Source organism: Zea mays, chromosome 1 (assembly GCF_902167145.1).
Source record: "Zea mays cultivar B73 chromosome 1, Zm-B73-REFERENCE-NAM-5.0, whole genome shotgun sequence".
Lineage (NCBI taxonomy): Eukaryota > Viridiplantae > Streptophyta > Magnoliopsida > Poales > Poaceae > Zea > Zea mays.
In genome coordinates, this window is record NC_050096.1 from 23,364,937 (window position 1) to 23,384,059 (window position 19,123).

Below are 19,123 nucleotides of genomic sequence, written 5' to 3' on the forward strand. Positions count from 1 at the left end.
CAACGGCAGTGGACCTGTGGCCTAGCTCGGCGACGGGAGGGAGCAGAGGGATAGGGGGCGCGCGCACCGGCGGAGCAGGGGAGACGGCGGTGACCGCGCCTGCTAGTCGCCGATGCAGGGGTGACTACAAGCGCAACCAGCACGCCTCAGGGGCGACGACGCGCGCATCTGCAGCAGGACGGTGGTGGCAGCAGCGCCACCCGCGCCTGCACACGAGCGGCGGTGGCAGTGACGCCCGCGCCAGGTCCCAAGCGGTCGTGGCAAGGGGAAGGGCCGATGGCAGCTAGAGGGAGGAGAAGGCTGGGCTGGCGGCGCCGGAGAGGTGGCGCTGCAGGCTGCTGCACGGCGGCGGGTCCTGCAGGGCGACGGGTCCTGCGCGCCTGGGACGGTAGGGGCACGGTGAAGGAGGCCCGCGCACAGGAGCGCGACCCAAGCAGTCGACGGTGGGGTGGCCGGCGGCGCGAGGAAGAAAGGAGAGGGGTCGGCGGCCGACGGCTGGGGGGTTGGGGAAGCCGACGGTTGTGGGTGGGAGGAGAAGAGAGATGAAAGTGGCTCTGGTACCAAGTTGGAGAATGAAAACCCTAACCCTAACAGGGGTTGGGTGATATATTAATAGGCTGAGTAAACTGGACCAGACACATTACAGAGGGGTGAGATGGTCATTACACGGGGAAGACCTCAAACCCTAAACGGGTATTCTAACAGAGACATACCGGGATATAAGTAAACACCTTTACTCCTTAAAAGCCTTGTTCGGTTATATGGATTGAATGATATTGAAAAAAATTATGAAAGATTCTGATTTGGTTGAGAATTAAACTCACTCCATCTCACCCAATCTAAGTAACCCATATAAAGAATGGAATGGTAACCAGAAAATAACAACTCTTCCAGTGACCTTAACCATAAACAGTAGAGACTTGGACAGTGGACAACTAGAAAAATTCTTCTTCACATAAGACCACGACCATTATTTGTTGCTTTTGGGCAATGGTGGTGTTTGCTTGCTCGTCTCAGCCACAGACTCTTTCTTGCGCATCGCTATCACTGGATCCCTGCAAAAAACCACGGAAACATGATGAGCTCAAATATAGCTAACAAAGGCGATGCAAACTTTTTGAATTTATCCAATACCCTGTAACAATTTTGGATGATGCTCAGCCATATCAAAAAAGAAAAAGAAAAAAGAAACGTGTATGAATTATTAGCTGGAAGGAACAGCCATATGTGGAGCTAAGCAAACATGATGGTGAGCTCATTGGGCTGTCAAAATAAGAGAAAAAAAAAGATCCATTGTTCATCCCCTCCATAACACAAGTACTCCAGATTAATTCGCCACTGTATATAGTCATGATTGTGAGCAGTAAAACACAATGAACAATTAAGACCATGTTTGAATACACTAGAGCTAATAATTAACTGCTAAAATTAGCTAAAAACATCCAAAGTATTAGCTACTTTTAGCCGCAGAAATTCAAACACTCTAGCTAATAGTTAGATGAACTATTAGCTACACCCGCAACAATCCATTAGCTATTAGCTGGTTCAACCCAGCTAAAATTAGCTAATAGTTAGCCAGCTATTTAGCTAACTAACTATTAGAGCATCTTCAATAATGCCTCAAACTGGTGCCTCAAATTGAAATATAATGCTCTACACAGAAAAAACCGCTCTAATGGTGCCTTATTTTATAAAATTTGGTCAAAAAATTATAGAGCACTATCTTATGCGCCTCAAATCAAATATACTACACACTAGTGGTCTGTCCTATAATTTAAATTTGAGGCTTTACTATTTAAGCATAATATTTTATTAGTGCCCTAAATTCTACAATATATATTCAGTTTTACATTATAGGGTATTTTATAGGTTACGTTGTTGTTGATACTCTTAGCTCTAGTGCGTTCAAACAGAGCCTAAAAGTAATATTCAAATAACTCCAAATCTAGCACCAATAGAGATATTACGTTTTTTAGGGAAAATGGCATCGATCTTTTTCTTTTTTTCAACAACATTAATAAAGCCTTTTAGTTCTAAGTAAGTTGGAGTAGGTTCACCTACATGAACAATTATTTTCATGTATCCCTATTCAAAGCTAAATTTTTAGCTACATTCCATCATTTCAAGTCTCTTACTATCTTTTCTCATGTCAACTCCTCTTATCACTGCTACCGTGCGTTAGTATTTCGTTCCATCATTTCAAGTCTTACTATCTTTTCTCATGTCAACTCCTCTTATCACTGCTACCGTGCGTTAGTATTTCGTTGTACACTGATGCTTCTAAATGTCTCTGCATATTATTTGATGACGAACAAGCTTTTCAGTTGATGCTTCCCTAGCCTACCACATATATCATTGCTCCGGATACAATGACTTGTTGACTTCTTGTATGACTATAAATCCAACGCAACATAGTCATTTCTACAACACTAATATGTTTAACATGTATTTGCTAAACATGTTGTCTCTTTTAGGCCAACATTTTTGCATCATTCAAGTCTAATTGTCATCCTATGAAAATTATATTTTAGCTTCCGTGGTACCCTCTTGTCATATAGATCACCATATGGTTAACGCTACTTCATCCACTTTGCTTTGATTTTATTACTAATACATTCATCAATATTCTCATCTCTGTAGCATTATCCTAAATACCGAAAGATATCTTCTACGTGCACTATTTAACCTTACAAACTAGCATCTTCTTTCTCATGTGTAATAGTGCTAGACTTATATCTCAAATATTCGATTTTAGTTGTATTTTCTGTTTTTTCTGATTTAAAATAAAATTAGTTGCATCTTTAGAAAATACACCAGTTTTATTATTATTTTGAAAATACAAAACCACCTTTGAGACCAACTAAATGGTGAAATTTGTCTAATATTGATAGTTCGGTGTTCAAAGAATTCTGGTTTTGGACTTGCATTAGCCAAATCAAACTCTGGACAATAGTTCAATGGCAAAAAATGGACTTCTCCATTAGAAAATAGTGAGATACTTGTACTGCTCTACAAATAGTGACAGCATTTTCTAAACAAACAAGTATACAGGTGAACTACGAGAAATTAGAAGTTTAGTTGATCCAAAATAATGCAGGCAAAATGTGCAAATATTCCATGAACATAAAAAATTGGGTCTTTAATAAAAAGTTCAGAAGATGAATTGCTAACATTTTGCTGCTTTCGTATAACACTTTTTTAATGGAACAGGAGGCACTTGCGCCCCTACTGATTATATATTACGGCAGCAAAAAGTTATGTACAAAAAGAAAGAAAAAAAATAAAACATATATCATTGAAGCTATTCACTAATTTGGGAAAAGGTACTTCTCAAATTGGATTTGGCAGCATCCAGAGTTAGGGTTGCATTGTTGAAGATAGTCATTACAGGTTGGATGATTGAGGATCTTACTACGTGTTATGCATTAAATAAAGAAAAAAAGTCAATACTGAGATGTTCTTTTTTACAATCAAACATCTGAATTAAATGTTTCGCTTCACTTAGAAGCACAGATGACTTGAGAAAACAACAGAGACAACATATACACGTCTGGAACACGACAACAACCATGAAGCCTAGATAAGGACATTTTGTTTTTGACTCCAGAAATTTGGACATTTGAACACTCCAAGTAAAGTGAAGGTTAAGTTTAATAGCATGATCGTTAAGTGCTAAGTTAGATGACCTCCGTGGATCATGATCACGAGTAGTATCTTGCATCTAATACTAGCAGTAGAGTTTTATAATATGTTTATTTATAGCTAGAACTGAATTATTCATGAAAACAAAACAGGTGAGGTGAAATTGCAGTAACGCCAAGAATAATCTTGCACAGTAACAAGGGAGGGAAAGAGATAATCAAGTATGGAAATACAGATACCATGAATCAAATGATAATGAAATCGATTTGACTCATTCACACTTTCCTAAAGGTCCATCTCTTATATACATTCCATCACAACATTATCAAGAGTACATGGTTATATCTTAAGACATGCATACCTTACATTTCCCCTTATTTTTCAGTTTGGATGCCGGATGATCCTTTGCAGCACGACCGTCCTTGCCCGACGGATATCCCGGCTACACCGGTCTGCTTGTTCCCCAAGATCTTCGACACTCTTCATAAAGTTTTCCAGCTTCTTCTTGATCTCCTCCACCCCAAATTTCACCGCCTCCTCATCCCGCTCCGCAAACTCTACACAGTCTACCATTGAGCTGATCTCCACCTCCACCCGGTTGATGAGGACTCTGATACTGTCCAAATCCTTGATGGCAATGAACGTGCCAACCTGCATTGCGCTCACCACCTCCTTCTGTCCACGGAGCGCGTCCTGATACCCTTTCAGCAAAGAATCTATCCACTTCCCCATAGATCCCAGCGGGACTGCAGCGGCCGCGGCCAATGCCGCAGCGACAGGCGGGGCAGCGATGGCCGCGGCAACCACCGAGCAGATGAGCACGGCCGCGAACGTGGTCGCGAAGATGATGCTTGACACCCGGCGCCACGCCTTGATGGTCTTGACCTTCTTGTCGAGCCGGTGCTTGCGCTGCTGCAGCTTCTCCAGCATGGCCAGCTGCTGCCGGTAAACGGCCTGGAAGGCGGCGAAGAACTCGTCCGTGAAGGGATCCCCGGCCGCCTTGAACTGGCGCAGCTCGTGCAGCGTGCGCGCGTACCGGGCGGAGGGAGCGGCGGCGGCGGCGTCGCTGCCTTCCTCGTCGTCGAAGCGCTGGAGCGCGACGTGGAGGAGAAGCTGGGAGTCGCGGGCTCGCTTGAGGCACTTGTCGAGTGCGGTGCAGAAATCGAGGGTCTGGAGGCTGCTCTCGAAGTAATCCTCGACGAGGTCGAACAGCTCGGGGCTCTTCCAGATGTCCTTCTTGCAGTCGAGGATGACGCGCACCACCTCCTGGTTCATGTCGAGGAGGCAGCCGGTGACCTCTCGGAGCGAGTCCAGCGACATCGACCGCACCTCGACGCCCACCGCCAGCGTCGAGATGGCGCGGCTGGTGCGCCGCTGCAGCGTCGTGTCGAACGTGCGCAGCTCCGGGTCCGACCGGCACGCTGCCTCATAAGAGCTCAGCTCTTCCGCCGGCGACGCCTCGGGCGGCAGCGCCGACTCCGAGTGCTCCGGACGCCTGTTGCCGCCGCCGCTGCTGCTGTTGTTCCCCATTGCCGGAAGCAAAGGTGACACACTCAAATCAGGATCCAAAAAAAGAAGAGCCTTTTCCCCCCTTTTGAACTTGGAAGGACGAACGATGTATTTTAGAACCAAATCAACAGGCGCTTCGGCAACTAGGACGGATCAAACCAGCGAGCAATGGCGGAACCCACAAATGCCAGGGGGTCTCCGAAGAATCGAACCAGAAGAAAAACTTCGACAGCTCAGGAAATTCAAGGGACTGAATTTGGCGGAACAAGCGAATGCCGCGAGCTTTATCTCAGGGATCGAGGACGCGTTGCGTCAGGTCAGACCAAGCGCGAGGTTTCGGGGAAGCAAGAAGAATGGATGCAATGCAGGGGCCGGGAGGGGAGGGGGGATGGATTTGTGGTGCAGTGCCGGTGCGGGGATGACGTCAGGCGAGGAGGAGGTGGAGGAGCGGCGATGTGGGGATGTCTTGTACGCATGACGAAGGAGATGGGGCGGGGTTGGCAATGGCCACCGCCGGAAGCAACCCGATGCCTGTCAGTTGTCACTCCACCGCCAGGCGCGTGTGTGGATGTGGTGTGCACTGCTGCGGTGTGTGCCGTAACTCAGCAACTGCGCGTGTTCTGCCGCCACTTCGTCGAGGTCGGCGGAGGCTCAGCTGACTGGGGGTGGGGGAAGCAAGCAAAGCAGCGAGAGAGAGAGAGAGTGCGCGCGTGTTTGTTTGGCATGGTGCCTTGTCGCGCTCACAAAAAAAAAAGGTACAACAGCAAATGCTAATCGGCGCATCGGAAAGATTTGGTAATTTGCAAACCTAAAATTTATGTTATGGAATCTTGTGCTTCTCCGGTGAGCTTCTGGTCAAGTTTCGTGGCATTTTAGCAGGCATGATGAGCTCGTACTATTTTGTGGTGAAACCTCTGAGCTGAAAACGATGAGTGGAATGTCTGAATTAATCGGGTCAGATGTACTTGGTAATGAAATCTAAACTTTACACTATAAAATTTAGAAATCAGATTAGATTAAGGCTTCATTTTCATTCAATTTTAAATAAATTAATTAAGAGTCCAAATAAATTATGAAAAACATTTAGATCACGATCAATTATCAAGCTCATCACTTCCACTAATTAGCCACATTATGCATATGGCTAATCACAAAGCGTGCGAGGTGAGATCAGCAGTAAGAGTAACTTACACTGATCCAACTCATACGTATATGTACTCCACGTCCACATCCGTTGGAAATCCTGTGGCCAAAGGCATCCATATATTGATCACTCAATCCTCTGCTATCCCAGACTTCATGCGCGCATCAGCCAAATGTGGCCGTTATTGCTTTTCAGTTTTCTTTGTGTGATAGCCAAGTCTCAGAAACCTTTTTATCCGTTCCCCCACATGTGAAGCTTTTGGGAACACCAAGCAGCAGCATAATAAGGGGGTGTTTGGTTGCTCCTGCTAAAGTTTAGCCCGGATCACATCAAGCGTTTGACTTTTAAATAGGAGTATGAAATATAGACCCAACCAACTGGACTAGATTCGTCTCGTCTTTTAATTTTTGGCTGACAAATTAGTTTTATAATCTGAGTACATTTAATACCCGGAACGGAGCTTCAAACATTCGATGGAACAGGAGCTAAATTTTAGCGGGGTGTAACCAAACACCCCCTAAAGTAAGACGACCAGCCGTCCATGGCCATTGGTACGAAGTCTGAAGGTATGATTCTAGATGGAATAACAACAAACAGGATTAAGCGAGACCTGGTTTGACGAGTGTGAACGGCTAAAAGGGCCAAAGCCTACCCGCAGCAGAAAGAAAAATCGGAAAGAAAGCCGGCCCCGGCCGGATGCGGTTTCTCGAGAATCTTCTGGCAACGACGTTGCACGGACTGCTTCCCATGACTTGCATTCCGTTGTACCATAGATGACAGGGCTATTTATCCTCTTGACCAAATAATCGATTCCAAAACGTGCCACCCAGTCGTGGTCCTGATTAGTCCGCGCTTTGATCTAGCAGGTCGTGTAAAGGAATGTGCCAAGTATTGTTTCAAAATAGTGAGTGGGATAGAGTGTGAGATAGGAAGTTTGCTGGAGATAGTATAACTGCCACATCATGATCAGCGGGCACGCTGCAACCACTCATCGCACGCCACCTCTACGTGTCACTCGCTCCGACCAGATGACTGAACCTATAACGGTAACAGAATGACTAGAACGGTAACGGAATCGTTGAAGCCGTAACAGGATGGCTGAATGAGTGAATGATTGAAACGGTAATGGTAACATGATGACGTAAATCGTAACTAAAACCGTAATGGAATGAATGAAACTAACAGAATGACTGAAAGTGCAACGTAATGGCTGAATTAGTGAATTAGTGAAATGATTGAAACCGTATTAAATAACATAAAAGATGCCCAGCTAATAAATAAGAGGCGTAAAGAATCATTGCCGCAACAGAATTGACGCACACAGGCAGAATTGACTGAAACAATATTGATATGCGGCGGCTGCTTTCTTGATAGCGTGCGAGTAATAGTGAGCGTAATGTACGTGGCAGTATGGGCGTGTCGCCTGCCAGTGGAATGGACAGGTCGCTGCCTGCCAGAGGAATGGACAGGTCTCAATAAATGCTGAGGCGGCACACCGCCTGCCAGTAGAATAGACAGGTGGCGCGTCTTATCCTTAATAAATGCAGAGGTCGCGTAGCCCAGAGGTCTTACGTCAGGCTCGGCCCGTTGGCTTATGTCACGCACAGTAGGTCACGCGGCAGCATCGGATCTCCGCCTGGGCGGGGAGCAAAAGCGTATACGATAAGGTTCAGACACGTGTCAGCTTCGGACCCCCGCCTGGTCTTGATTAAGGCCTAGGTATTCTCTGTCCCAGAATCCCGGGACCCTGCTGTGAGCGGCCCGGACCCCACATAGAGGGGTCCGGATCCCATCCTAGGGGTCTGGTTTGCGCCCGTGGAGGTCCCGGACCTTACCCGGTGGCCCGGTCTGTATATACAGGGGTCCGACACTTTCCCATGGGGGTCCGAACTCACTGTGGATACCTTGGAGTATATCATCTTCTCTGGCCACGTGGCGCCCCCGGAGCCGTCCACGTGGTGGGGTCGGGTGCTGTTGCTGGCCCAGAGTAGTCACTCGAAGCTGGGGTGAGTCACGGCCTGGCCCCACGCACAGCTCCATCACCATGCAACCAAAGATAGCTGCGTGGGTATTGCGCCTTCATACAGTAGTAAGGGGTACCCCTGCTTTAGGGTACTGACAATATGGAATAGACAAGTTTTGAAGTTTAAAATACAAAATTAGGCCTAAATCTGTGATTAAATAAAAGTCTAGGGTTCAATCTGCAAGATTACAGGGGCCTGCACATGAAAACCAGGGACGGCGGGTTGATTTCCAGAAACCAGGGGTCTCTTTAACATTTTTACCACGCGAAGGCGTATCAAGCTCTCTCGGCCATCCGATCTCAGATCAACGGCCGAGAACAGACCCCGCGGGCGAGCGCGCGGGCGTGGACGCGGGTTGACCAGTAGGCCAGGGCAGTTAGCACCGAGAGATAACAGGGCTGACAGGCCAAGCCTAGCGGCAGGGGCGCAGGTGACGGGGAATCCGAGCGGTCGGATCTCAGGCGGGCGGTTGGGATTAGATTTGGTCTGATTAGATCCGGGCCATCCGATCTCAGATTGACGCCTGGGATCTAACGACCAGCTCGGGCCAGGTCCCTCGGCCAGCTCGGTGGCACCGCTCGCGTCCACGGCGGAGGCCCACCGGAGACAACGGCGCGAGCGCGCTGGGGCCCACTAGGACGCCGGGAAGGCACAGGGAGGTTCAGAGGAGTGCGGCGAACACGGCTAGGGGCACAACACTAGCACAAGGGCGTTGGGGGGTTCACGGCGAGGCGGCTCGGTGGCGGCGCAATCGTACTCCGGCGAGCAATCGCGCACAACCAAGGACAGACTAGGGGAAAATAGGCGCGGGGCTGGGTTGCTTACCTGGAGAGGAGACTCTGGAACCCTTGAACGACGATAGGGACACGACGAGGGCCTGGGCCGACGGCGGCGGTGCTACGCCTGCGCGGGGAAAGCTCCGGTGAGCACGGACAGAGAGAACCAGAGGGGGAGAGGGCAAATGGAGGCGTGTCTCGAGTTGTGGACACCGAGGCGGAACTCACCGAGGCAATGGGCACGACAAGGCCTCAACGGTGGTGGCAGAACGTATGTGCGGGTGCGGTGAACGACAGCGGTCCTTCAAGCTCGGGGAAGAGGCAGCGCACGAGCGAAGGCAGACTGGGAGGTGTCTGCGAGTGGAGGAAATGGCAGAGCGGACGGGAGGGGGGTTTGGGTAGTGGTCGAGCGCGTGGGTAGTGGCCGGGATTTGCGCGGACATGGGCGCGGCCATGGCGGGCATGTGGACCAGAGGTTAGAGGAGGGAGGGAAGAGCTGACAAGCGGGGCCCGTAAGACAGAGGCACAGATGGGCGGTCGTGGCAACAGGCAGAGGCGCCGACAGGCGGGGCCCAGATGGCATAGGGAGGGAAGGAGAGAGCGTACGGACGCGAGGACTGTCGCTGACAGGTGGGGCCCACCTATCAGGCGGCACGGGCGCGCGCGCAACCCCGCTAGGCTGGACTGGGCCGACTGGGCTGAAAGTGTTTTTTCTTTTTCTAGGGATTTTCTAAATGCTTTTCTTTTTATTTTCTCTAGTGAACTCAATTGAAATTCAAACACAAACCCAAATTCAAATAATTCAAAACATGTGCATTAAATCAAAGAATAATTTAGGCTCAGCATGATGTGACAATTCATGACTCACATGGTTTTGACAAAGTAAAATAATTAATCCCTCACTAAATTAAGCTAATTCTACTCAAAAGAAAAAGGAAGAGAGAGACTAGAGAGAGAGACAAAGGGTAACACCTGAATTTGGTAGGCATTTAGAGAAGAAATTTTATACCTCGAAATTCAGGGTGTTACAATACCCCCATCTCATCCTCACTCAAACTCATACTCACCACGGTCAAGCTCTCAAGCAATACAAGTCACAATGGACATAGGGTATTACGCTTCGGTGGCCCAAACGACTCTAAATCTCTGTGTGTTCTTGTGTTCTTGCATCTCCACAAGTAAACCATAGGCAACCCCCTCATTCTTAGGATTAGTCGGGTGCATTCCGCCACCCGGTTGGAGATTATCTCCGACAATGACAAATAAAGTCTGTGTGTGTGTGTGGCAGCGCTATTTGTCACCCTGGGTGATGATCATCCATCCTGGAATAACTTATAAAGATTGCAAGCAATTTAACATTTGCCAAGTCATTCCACGCGGGTGATAATCACCTAGAGTGATATATATACACACGCGCTTATGTGCTCACACGTGTATTCGCAGGTTTATGGCATCCATGAGTAGGAGGTGCAGGTGGCATATTGTGCCCATCGCGGGGTGTCAGGTAGGGGTTTGTAAATGAAAGATCCCTTTTGGGTTTTGGTGTTTTTGAATGTCAACACAATTAAAGGTCTAACCATGGTGTTAAGGTTGAAAAGGTACTAAGTGAAAATACTGAGAGGTTCAACAAGTGGAGACATATGTGATGATCCACACAAGCTGAGATAGCTATGGTTTTGTGGACATCACAAGTAAAGTTGAAAGATGGCCAATGACTATGTGGAACTCGATGTGCATAACTTGGAGTCAACTACTCGAACCAAGGATGGAGGCAAGGAGATCTTTGAGGTACTAAAGCAAGGGAGAAGGTTAAGAGGACTGAGGTACCTAAAGCCAAGGTGAAGAAGAAGCTCTTGCAAAGTCAAGGTTGATCGAGTTGAGAAAGGCTATCGTGCATCGAAGATCACAACATAAGGACATGACTTGGATCCATTGAGCTCATTCCTAGGGTTTATGGTTCAAGTCATACATCTCTAGATCCTAGCTCAAGTAGTAGGACATGGTCACAAGAAAGTGAAGAAGTATCAAAGTTAGAACCTGGAAGGGACCCAAAAGAGATAAGTACACTTTGACCATTGCAGGGTGTTGGAGATCATAGATGACCATTAAGTTCAAGTTATGGCAACTTGAGGATTTGGAGTCCAACACCGAGCTCAAACAGGCCAAAAAGGGCAAAACAGTGAAAAGGGTTAATTATGCAAGGTTTGAGTGTTTGAATATGCTGTATACACTTTTCACTATGCATTTGGCACTTTGGTTTGCTCTCTAACCTTGTTTGTAGAGAAAGTGCCACTTCGGACCATATTTGAGAAAAAAATAGAAAAGCTCAGAAAAGAATGAGAAAGAGGTAAGATTATGTGACTTAGTCAAATGGGTTATACTCTAGTTATGTGTGTCAAAGTCACATAAAAGCCCAACAAGAAGTTGAAGTTGGATGGAGAAGAAATGGAGGAAAAAGGCTAACAATAGCCTATCCTGGTGCACCGGACCGGTTACAATACTGGTCCGATGGTGTACCGGACCGCCTCCGTATGTGAACAGCGCAATCTTAGGAATATTATATTTTATAATTCAGCAGACCGTGAACAGTGGTGGTCTAGTGGTCCACCAGACCACGCTGTAATGGCTACTTCCCAGTCGCTCCAGCCACCCAACAGCTAGCTAACATGGCACCTCGTCCGGTGATACATACTATCTTTTTCACAAATGTATCAATGAATGATAAGCATTGCTGCTGAATGGGCAGATTTCACAAATTACTTTTATATCTCAGATGCAAGCAAATGATAAGCATTACTATACTAGGTATGTGCTCGTACGTTGTCACAAGACGGGGAAGCGGCACCTAGGCTACAAATATACTTATTGTTTATTTATAAACACTAAAGTACATGTGGTCTGCTGGTTAGCCACAAATTTTTAGAGTAGTGAAGTGTAGGTTTGAGTGATCGCATTGCACTATTTTTTGCGGTTGCTTGGCGTGGAGAGAGTGAAGCCGTGGTAGCACAAATGCTCACATTAAACTATTAATAATAGATTAAGTATAGATATAGATGTGTGCTGTGAATATGGACAGAGTTTCACAAATCATATTTAATATTCTAGATGCAAGCAGCATGCTCACATGGCTTCGTTATTTCTATATGCTCCAGAAACAATGTGTTTCTTTTTTAATTACAACATTTTCAATATTTCCTTTTAGCTAATGCAGACGTTTCCTTTTTCCAATTATTACATAGTTGCAATAAATAGTTAAAACACTTTGTCGTTTTTTATCTGACGGCAAGGTTAAATTATTGACATGATAAAATAAAGCAAAGTTATGTATATGTAAAAACTTCAACCACGTTTCTGAATTAACACAAGATTTTTAAAAGGAAAAAAGTATAACTGTTAGGCTTTGTAAAGACTGTTCAAGCTCTCAGCGACCCGTCATTGCTTCCGTTCTTTTTTTTAAGGAGCTTTACCTTTCTATTAAAAAGAATTAAAATTGATTCAGTTTAAGAAAAACCGGATCTAAAATCTATACAGAGTGCCCAAACAACACAAAAGCGACAACCCCACACATAAAGTCTATCTATAGAGTCTTCATTGTATAGCTCAATATAAGTTACGAACAGCTCTAACTCCGCAAGACGGGCCATAGCATTTTATTTTGAATATAGGTTGTATGCATTTTATAGAGATGCTGCTGGCTCACTTTAGTGGGGGATGAGAAAGCTTCTCACCAGGCCTATCCTTAAGTGATAATAACCAATGAACTTGCAACCATTGTGAGGGTTGTCGGTTTTCCATATAGGAAAAGACATATAGTAGTATTTTCTTTGGTCAAGTTAGAGCTAAATCCTTAAGAAACATATAGTAGTATATGTTTCTTTAGCATTTTCTGAATTTTCTTTAGAATCATTTCTAGTTCTAGCTAGTAGCTACTGTGAACATGCTACAGACTGTTGAGGAAGAAACAAATCAATGATGATTCAATACACCATCACTATGATGCACTTCCCACATGGCATAAGATTCAATCCAATGTGAGGTCGTGGGAGACGATCACCAGGTTGGTCTCGTAGCTGGGGTCCTGGTCCAGCCTCCCATTGTCGATGTGCCGCCACGGCGACTGTAGGAAGCTTGCCTAACCCATGGTGAAGGAGAAGAGCATAGGGAGACGATGGACCTGGTCGACTCACCAGCGGACGTCCCTCGGCGGTGGGGGACTCGCCAGCGGAGGTCCCACGGCGGGGCGAGCGTCGGAGGAGGGTCGAGGCAACGATTTTACGTGTAGATATGGGGAGCCGCTCATACAGCAGGTGTGCCATGACGGTCGTCTTCTCCCTCTATTCACTAACTGCAGGGAAGAACACTTGGGTTCTACGATGTCGCCATTGTCGTGTAGAGACGCCGAAGGGAAGGAAAAGAGACCTCTTCTTCGTCGTCACCTACACTTTTTTCTATCCTGAGTTATTACGCCTCGCGATGCTTCCAGTTATCCAGTAGGAGGCCGACGTGAGACGCGGCGAGAGGTCGGCCACGCGAAGCGTAAACTTGAGCGACGTTTCTGACCGTTGTGAGGCGATCGAGCGGCTGAAAATAATCGAGGTGATAGGGATATGCTGGTAGGCCAGGTTTACTCCCGATTTATATATATGAATTTAATGTGATCCATATCATATAAATCAATAGCAACATTGGCCTCCGTAGCATAGTGGTAGTGCGTTCGCTTCGTAAGCGAAAGGTCGCGAGTTCGATCCTCGCCGGGGGCTCTTTTGGTGGGAGTAATTAATTATTTTTTATAATTTATATAACTCACGTGTTTTTCTTCCCGGGATATTCGTTTCTTCGGTGTTTTTATTATTACATCCTATCACGCTAGAAAAAAACTAGTAAACACTCCGGGCCAAGTAAATAGTCAACTAACAAATCTAAATAAACTAGTAAACAACAAATTGATTCACAATCAAACCGACTCCTAAACAAAAAGCATTTGAGAAAATCTCTGTTTCTAAAACATTTGATTGCCAAATCTTACCCACTTTTCTCACTATTTTCTTCTCGGTTTGGTTGTCCTGTCGTTGTGTCTTTTCTAATACTAGGGTCGTGCATGTGCGTTGCAACGATTTTCATATATCTCATGGTAGACCTTTAATAATGATGCATGCTTCAATTTAAAGGACATGCATTGCTCAAATCTCCGAGGAATTGCAGTGAAGCAAAAATACCCTAGACTCTAAATAAAATTGTCCCCCACCAAAAAAGAAAATGTAAACTAAGTGTACAAATTTGTAAGAGTTGCAGATGTCTGTTTATTGAATGTATTAACAATTGAATATGACCGGGCCGCCAGTTGAGCGTCATCAGGTTGATAATCTCCATAATACGACTGTCCGAGGCTCGAAGCAGTTGTATCTGCTGGTGTTGTCAACCTGCAATGATGTGCAATCAACAATAATCAATCAATGTTCATCAGCCTTGATTAATTAAGAAAGAACTCACGGGAGTCATAATTATTATTGGGACTAAACATATAGCCATAGACCATAGTGACATGTATGTGTGGCAAGTAGTATCCTAATTGCCTTGCCTATAGGTCCAGGAGGGATGTCAGGTCACGAGGGTCTCCTCCATCTTGCCAGCCAGGGAGAGGCAGGTCACGGCCACCAGCTGCAGGAACAGTTTATCTGTAGTGTGCGTATGTTTTTTGCGGCCGCCGAGGCCCAAACATACCGTCGTCGTGTTGTGAAGCTGTGTTTCTTTTCCCTTTGTTTCGAGTATCAGGACTTATTTGTTGGTAACAGAATTGTTTATCCGAGCGAGAGTTACTTTTCACGGAAGGTGATGAGTGAGGTATCCGTATCCCGGAGGCGTAGGAGTTCCTCGGCTCGGTCGGCCTTGTCGCTTACGTGTACTCTTACTCGTCCGTTGGATTCTGTTATCGATATAGTCGAGAAGGCATGAAAAATCGTTTCGGCAGAAAAGTTTTCGAGCGTTAAGACTTGTTCGGCCAGTGGAATCGCTTATCCGAGCGTGAGTTACTTATCGCAGAAGGTGATGAGTGAGGTATCCGTATCCCAGAGGCGTAGGAGTCCCTCGGCTCGGTCGGCCTTGCCGCTTACGTGTACTCCGTCGTTTTTAGGATCCCACTATCGAAGTAGTCGAAAAGCACGAAAGATGTTCTGGCAGAAAGACTTTTTCCGATGAAAATTTTGACGCGGAGGGGGTTCCCCCCTTCTAGCCCCCGAGGGAGGGTCGGGCTTTGCCGAGGCAAGGCTGACCCTTCCTTGATGGTTAGACTTTATTTGTGTATGTAAACGAGGTGTATGAACGACTTGAAAACATCTTAAGGGTAGAAGCGACGTAGCTGTCGGATGTTCCAAGCGTTGTTGTAGACCTCGCCTTGATTGTTGGCCAGCTTGTATGTTCCGGGCTTCAGAATCTTGGCGATGATGAATGGCCCTTCCCAGGGAGGCGTGAGCTTGTGGCGCCCTCGGGCGTCTTGTCGTAGCCGAAGCACCAAGTCGCCCACCTAGAGGTCTCGGGACCGAACCCCTCGGGCGTGGTAGCGTCACAGGGACTGCTGATACCTTGCCGAGTGTAGTAAGGCCATGTTTCGAGCCTCTTCCAGGTGGTCCAGTGAGTCTTCTCGGTTGGTCCGGTTGCTTTGGTCGTCGTACTCCCTTGTCCTCGGGGATCCGTATTCTAAGTCTGTGGGCAAGATAGCCTCGGCCCCATAGACTAGAAAGAACGGCGTGAAGCCCGTGGCTCGGCTTGGCGTCGTCCTCAGACTCCATACCACCGAGGGGAGTTCTTTCATCCATCGCCTGCCGAATTTGTTGAGGTCGTTGTAGATCCTTGGCTTGAGTCCTTGCAGAATCATGTCGTTGGCACGCTCTACCTGCCCATTCGTCATGGGGTGAGCTACGACGGCCCAGTCCACCCGGATGTGGTGGTCCTCGCAGAAGTCCAGGAACTTTCTGCCAGTGAACTGGGTGCCGTTGTCGGTGATGATGGAGTTCGGGACCCCAAAGCGATGGATGATGTTGGTGAAGAATGTCACCGCATGTTCGGACCTGATGCTGTTTAGGGGTCTGACCTCGATCCACTTGGAGAATTTGTCGATGGCAACCAGCAGGTGCGTGTAGCCTCCGGGTGCCTTCTGCAAGGGACCGACGAGGTCCAGACCCCATACAGCAAACGACCAGGTGATGGGTATTGTTTGCAGAGCCTGAGCGGGCAGGTGGGTCTGCCTTGCATAGAATTGACACCCTTGGCAGGCGCGTACAATCCTAGTGGCGTCGGCCACCGCGGTTGGCCAGTAGAAACCCTGTCGGAAGGCGTTTCCAACAAGGGCTCGAGGCGCTGCGTGATGACCGCAAGCCCCCGAGTGTATTTCTTGCAATAGCTCCTGACCTTCGGCGATGGATATGCATCGCTGGAGGATGTCTGAGGGGCTGTGGTGGTAGAGCTCCTTTCCGTCACCCAGCAAGACGAATGACTTGGCGCGCCGCGCCAGTCGCCGAGCTTTGGCTCTGTCGAGGGGTAGCTCTTCTCGGTGGAGATATTGCAGGTACAGGGTCTGCCAGTTTCGATTAGGCGTGACCCCATTCTGCTCTTCCTCGACGCGCAGTGCCTCACCCTCGGGGGCCGAGGGTGCCTCGGGCTGAGCCGAGGCCTTCTCGGGCTCAGGCGTGTCGTCGGTCTTGACCGAGGGTTGATGTAGGTCTCAGGAGAAGACGTCCGGAGAAACCGTTGTCCGCCCCGAGGCTATCTTAGCCAGCTCGTTCGCAGTTTCGTTGTATCGTCGAGCGATGTGGTTGAGCTCGAGCCCGTAGAACTTGTCCTCCAGGCGCTGAACCTCATCGCAGTAGGCTTCCATCTTCGGGTCGTGGCAGTGGGAGTTCTTCATGACTTGGTGATGACAAGCTGCGAGTCGCCACGAGCGTCGAGGCGCCGGACCCCTAGCTCGATGGCGATGTGCAACCCGTTAACCAGAGCCTCGTACTCGGCCACGTTGTTGGACGCCGGGAAATGGAGGCGCAGCATGTAGCGGAGGTGCTTCCCGAGGGGTGAGATGAAGAGCAGGCCCGCGCCCGCTCCTGTTTTCATCAGCGACCCGTCGAAAAACATGGTCCAGAGTTCCGGTTGGATCGGAGCTGCTGGAAGCTGGGTGTCGACCCATTCAGCCACAAAGTCCGCCAAGACTTGGGACTTGATGGCTTTCCGAGGGGCGAACGAGATTGTGTCGCCCATGATCTCCACCGTCCACTTTGCAATCCTACCCGAGGCCTCTCAGCACTGGATGATCTCCCCCAGGGGGAAGGATGACACCACAGTCACCGGATGAGACTCGAAGTAGTGTCGCAACTTTCGTCGCGCCAGAATTACTGCGTACAGTAGCTTCTGGATTTGTGGGTAGCGGATTTTGGTCTCGAACAGTACTTCACTGATGAAGTAGACCGGCCTCTGGACGGGCAATGTGTGCCCCTCTTCTCGTCTATCGACCACGATCGTGGCGCTGACCACCTGAGTGGTAGCGGCGACGTAGATCAAGAGGGCTTCTCTGGCAGCGGGGGGCACCAAGATGGGCGCGCTTGTAAGGAGCGCCTTTAGGTTCCCGAGGGCTTCCTCGGCCTCGGGGGTCCAAGTGAAGCGCTCGGTCTTCCTTAAGAGGCGGTACAGAGGTAGGCCTCTTTCGCTGAGGCGCAAGATGAAACGGCTCAGAGCCGCAAGGCATCCCATGACCCTCTGTACTCCTTTCAAGTCCTTGATGGGCCCCATGTTGGTGATGGCTGCGATTTTCTCCAGGTTGGCCTCGATGCCCCGCTCGGAGACGATGAACCCCAGGAGCATGCCTTGGGGGACTCCGAAGACACACTTCTCTGGATTGAGTTTTACGCCTTTCGCCTTGAGACACTTGAATGTCGTTTCGAGGTCGAAGAGGAGGTCGGAGGCTTTCCTTGTCTTGACTACGATGTCATCGACGTAAGCCTCGACCGTTCGACCAATGTGCTCCCCGAACACGTGGTTCATGCACCTTTGGTATGTCGCACCCGCATTCCTCAAACCGAATGGCATAGTAACGTAGCAGTACATGCCAAAAGGTGTGATGAAAGAAGTTGCGAGCTGGTCGGACTCTTTCATCCTGATTTGGTGATACCCTGAATAGGCATCGAGGAACGACAGGGTTTCGCACCCAGCTGTGGAATCCACAATTTGATCGATGCGAGGCAGAGGGTAGGGAACCTTCGGACATGCTTTGTTTAGACCAGCATAGTCTACACACATCCGCCATTTCCCGCCTTTATTTTTCACAAGCACAGGGTTGGCTAGCCATTCGGGATGGAATACCTCTTTGATGAACCCTGCAGCCATCAGCTTGTGGATCTCCTCGCCTATGGCTCTGCGCTTTTCTTCGTCGAATCGGCGCAGAGGCTGCTTCACGGGTCGGGCTCCAGCTCGGATATCCAGCGAGTGCTCGGCAACATCCCTCGGTATGACAAGCATGTCCGAGGGACTCCACGCAAAAACCTCGGTGTTCGCGCGGAGAAAGTCGACGAGCACTGCCTCCTATTTGGGGTCGAGCTCGGGGCCGATCCGGACTTGCTTGGAGGTGTCGTTGCTGGGGTCGAGAGGGACAGACTTAACCGTCTCAGCTGGCTCGAAGTTGCCGGCGTGGCGCTTTGCATCTAGCGCCTCCTTAGAAAGGCTCTCCAGGTCGGCGATGAGGGCCTCGGATTCGGCGAGGGCCTCGGCGTACTCCACGCACTCCACGTCGCATTCGTACGCGTGTCGGTATGTGGAGCCTACGGTGATGACCCCGTTGGGGCCCGACATCTTGAGCTTGAGGTAGGTGTAGTTGGGGACGGCCATGAACTTGGCGTAGCATGGTCTCCCCAGCACTGCGTGGTAGGTTCCTCGGAACCCGACCACTTCGAACGTGAGGGTTTCCTTTCGGAAGTTGGAGGGAGTCCCGAAGCAGACAGGCAGATCGAGTTGCCCAAGGGGTTGGACGCGCTTCCCGGGGATGATCCCGT

The 19,123-nt window shown here is 48.6% G+C and overlaps 1 protein-coding gene and 1 non-coding gene across 3 annotated transcripts; one reads left to right on the top strand and one right to left on the bottom strand.

The window, feature by feature from the left end:
* Positions 1-570: 570 nt before the first annotated feature.
* Positions 571-5,855, bottom strand: LOC103632282 (UPF0496 protein 1). 2 transcript variants are annotated; one of them, XM_008654101.4, is made up of 2 exons: positions 4,009-5,855; positions 571-1,055 (listed from the first exon to the last, which is right to left on the bottom strand). In XM_008654101.4, the coding sequence occupies exon 1, from the start codon at positions 5,170-5,172 to the stop codon at positions 4,024-4,026; it is 1,149 nt and encodes a 382-aa protein (XP_008652323.1). In that variant the 5' UTR covers positions 5,173-5,855; the 3' UTR covers positions 571-1,055; positions 4,009-4,023. The 2 variants fall into 2 exon arrangements, with proteins under 2 accessions (XP_008652323.1, NP_001309286.1); NM_001322357.1 differs by having other exon boundaries at positions 1,037-1,055; positions 4,004-5,854.
* Positions 5,856-13,783: 7,928 nt separating this feature from the next.
* Positions 13,784-13,855, top strand: TRNAT-CGU (transfer RNA threonine (anticodon CGU)). Its single transcript has one exon. It is a non-coding gene; the product is annotated as a tRNA-Thr (tRNA).
* The last annotated feature ends 5,268 nt before the right edge of the window (positions 13,856-19,123 follow it).

What these genes read in the sequence shown, in the direction of transcription:
- LOC103632282 (XM_008654101.4), bottom strand. Translation starts at nt 5,172, where the DNA reads ATGGGGAACAACAGCAGCAGCGGCGGCGGCAACAGGCGTCCGGAGCAC.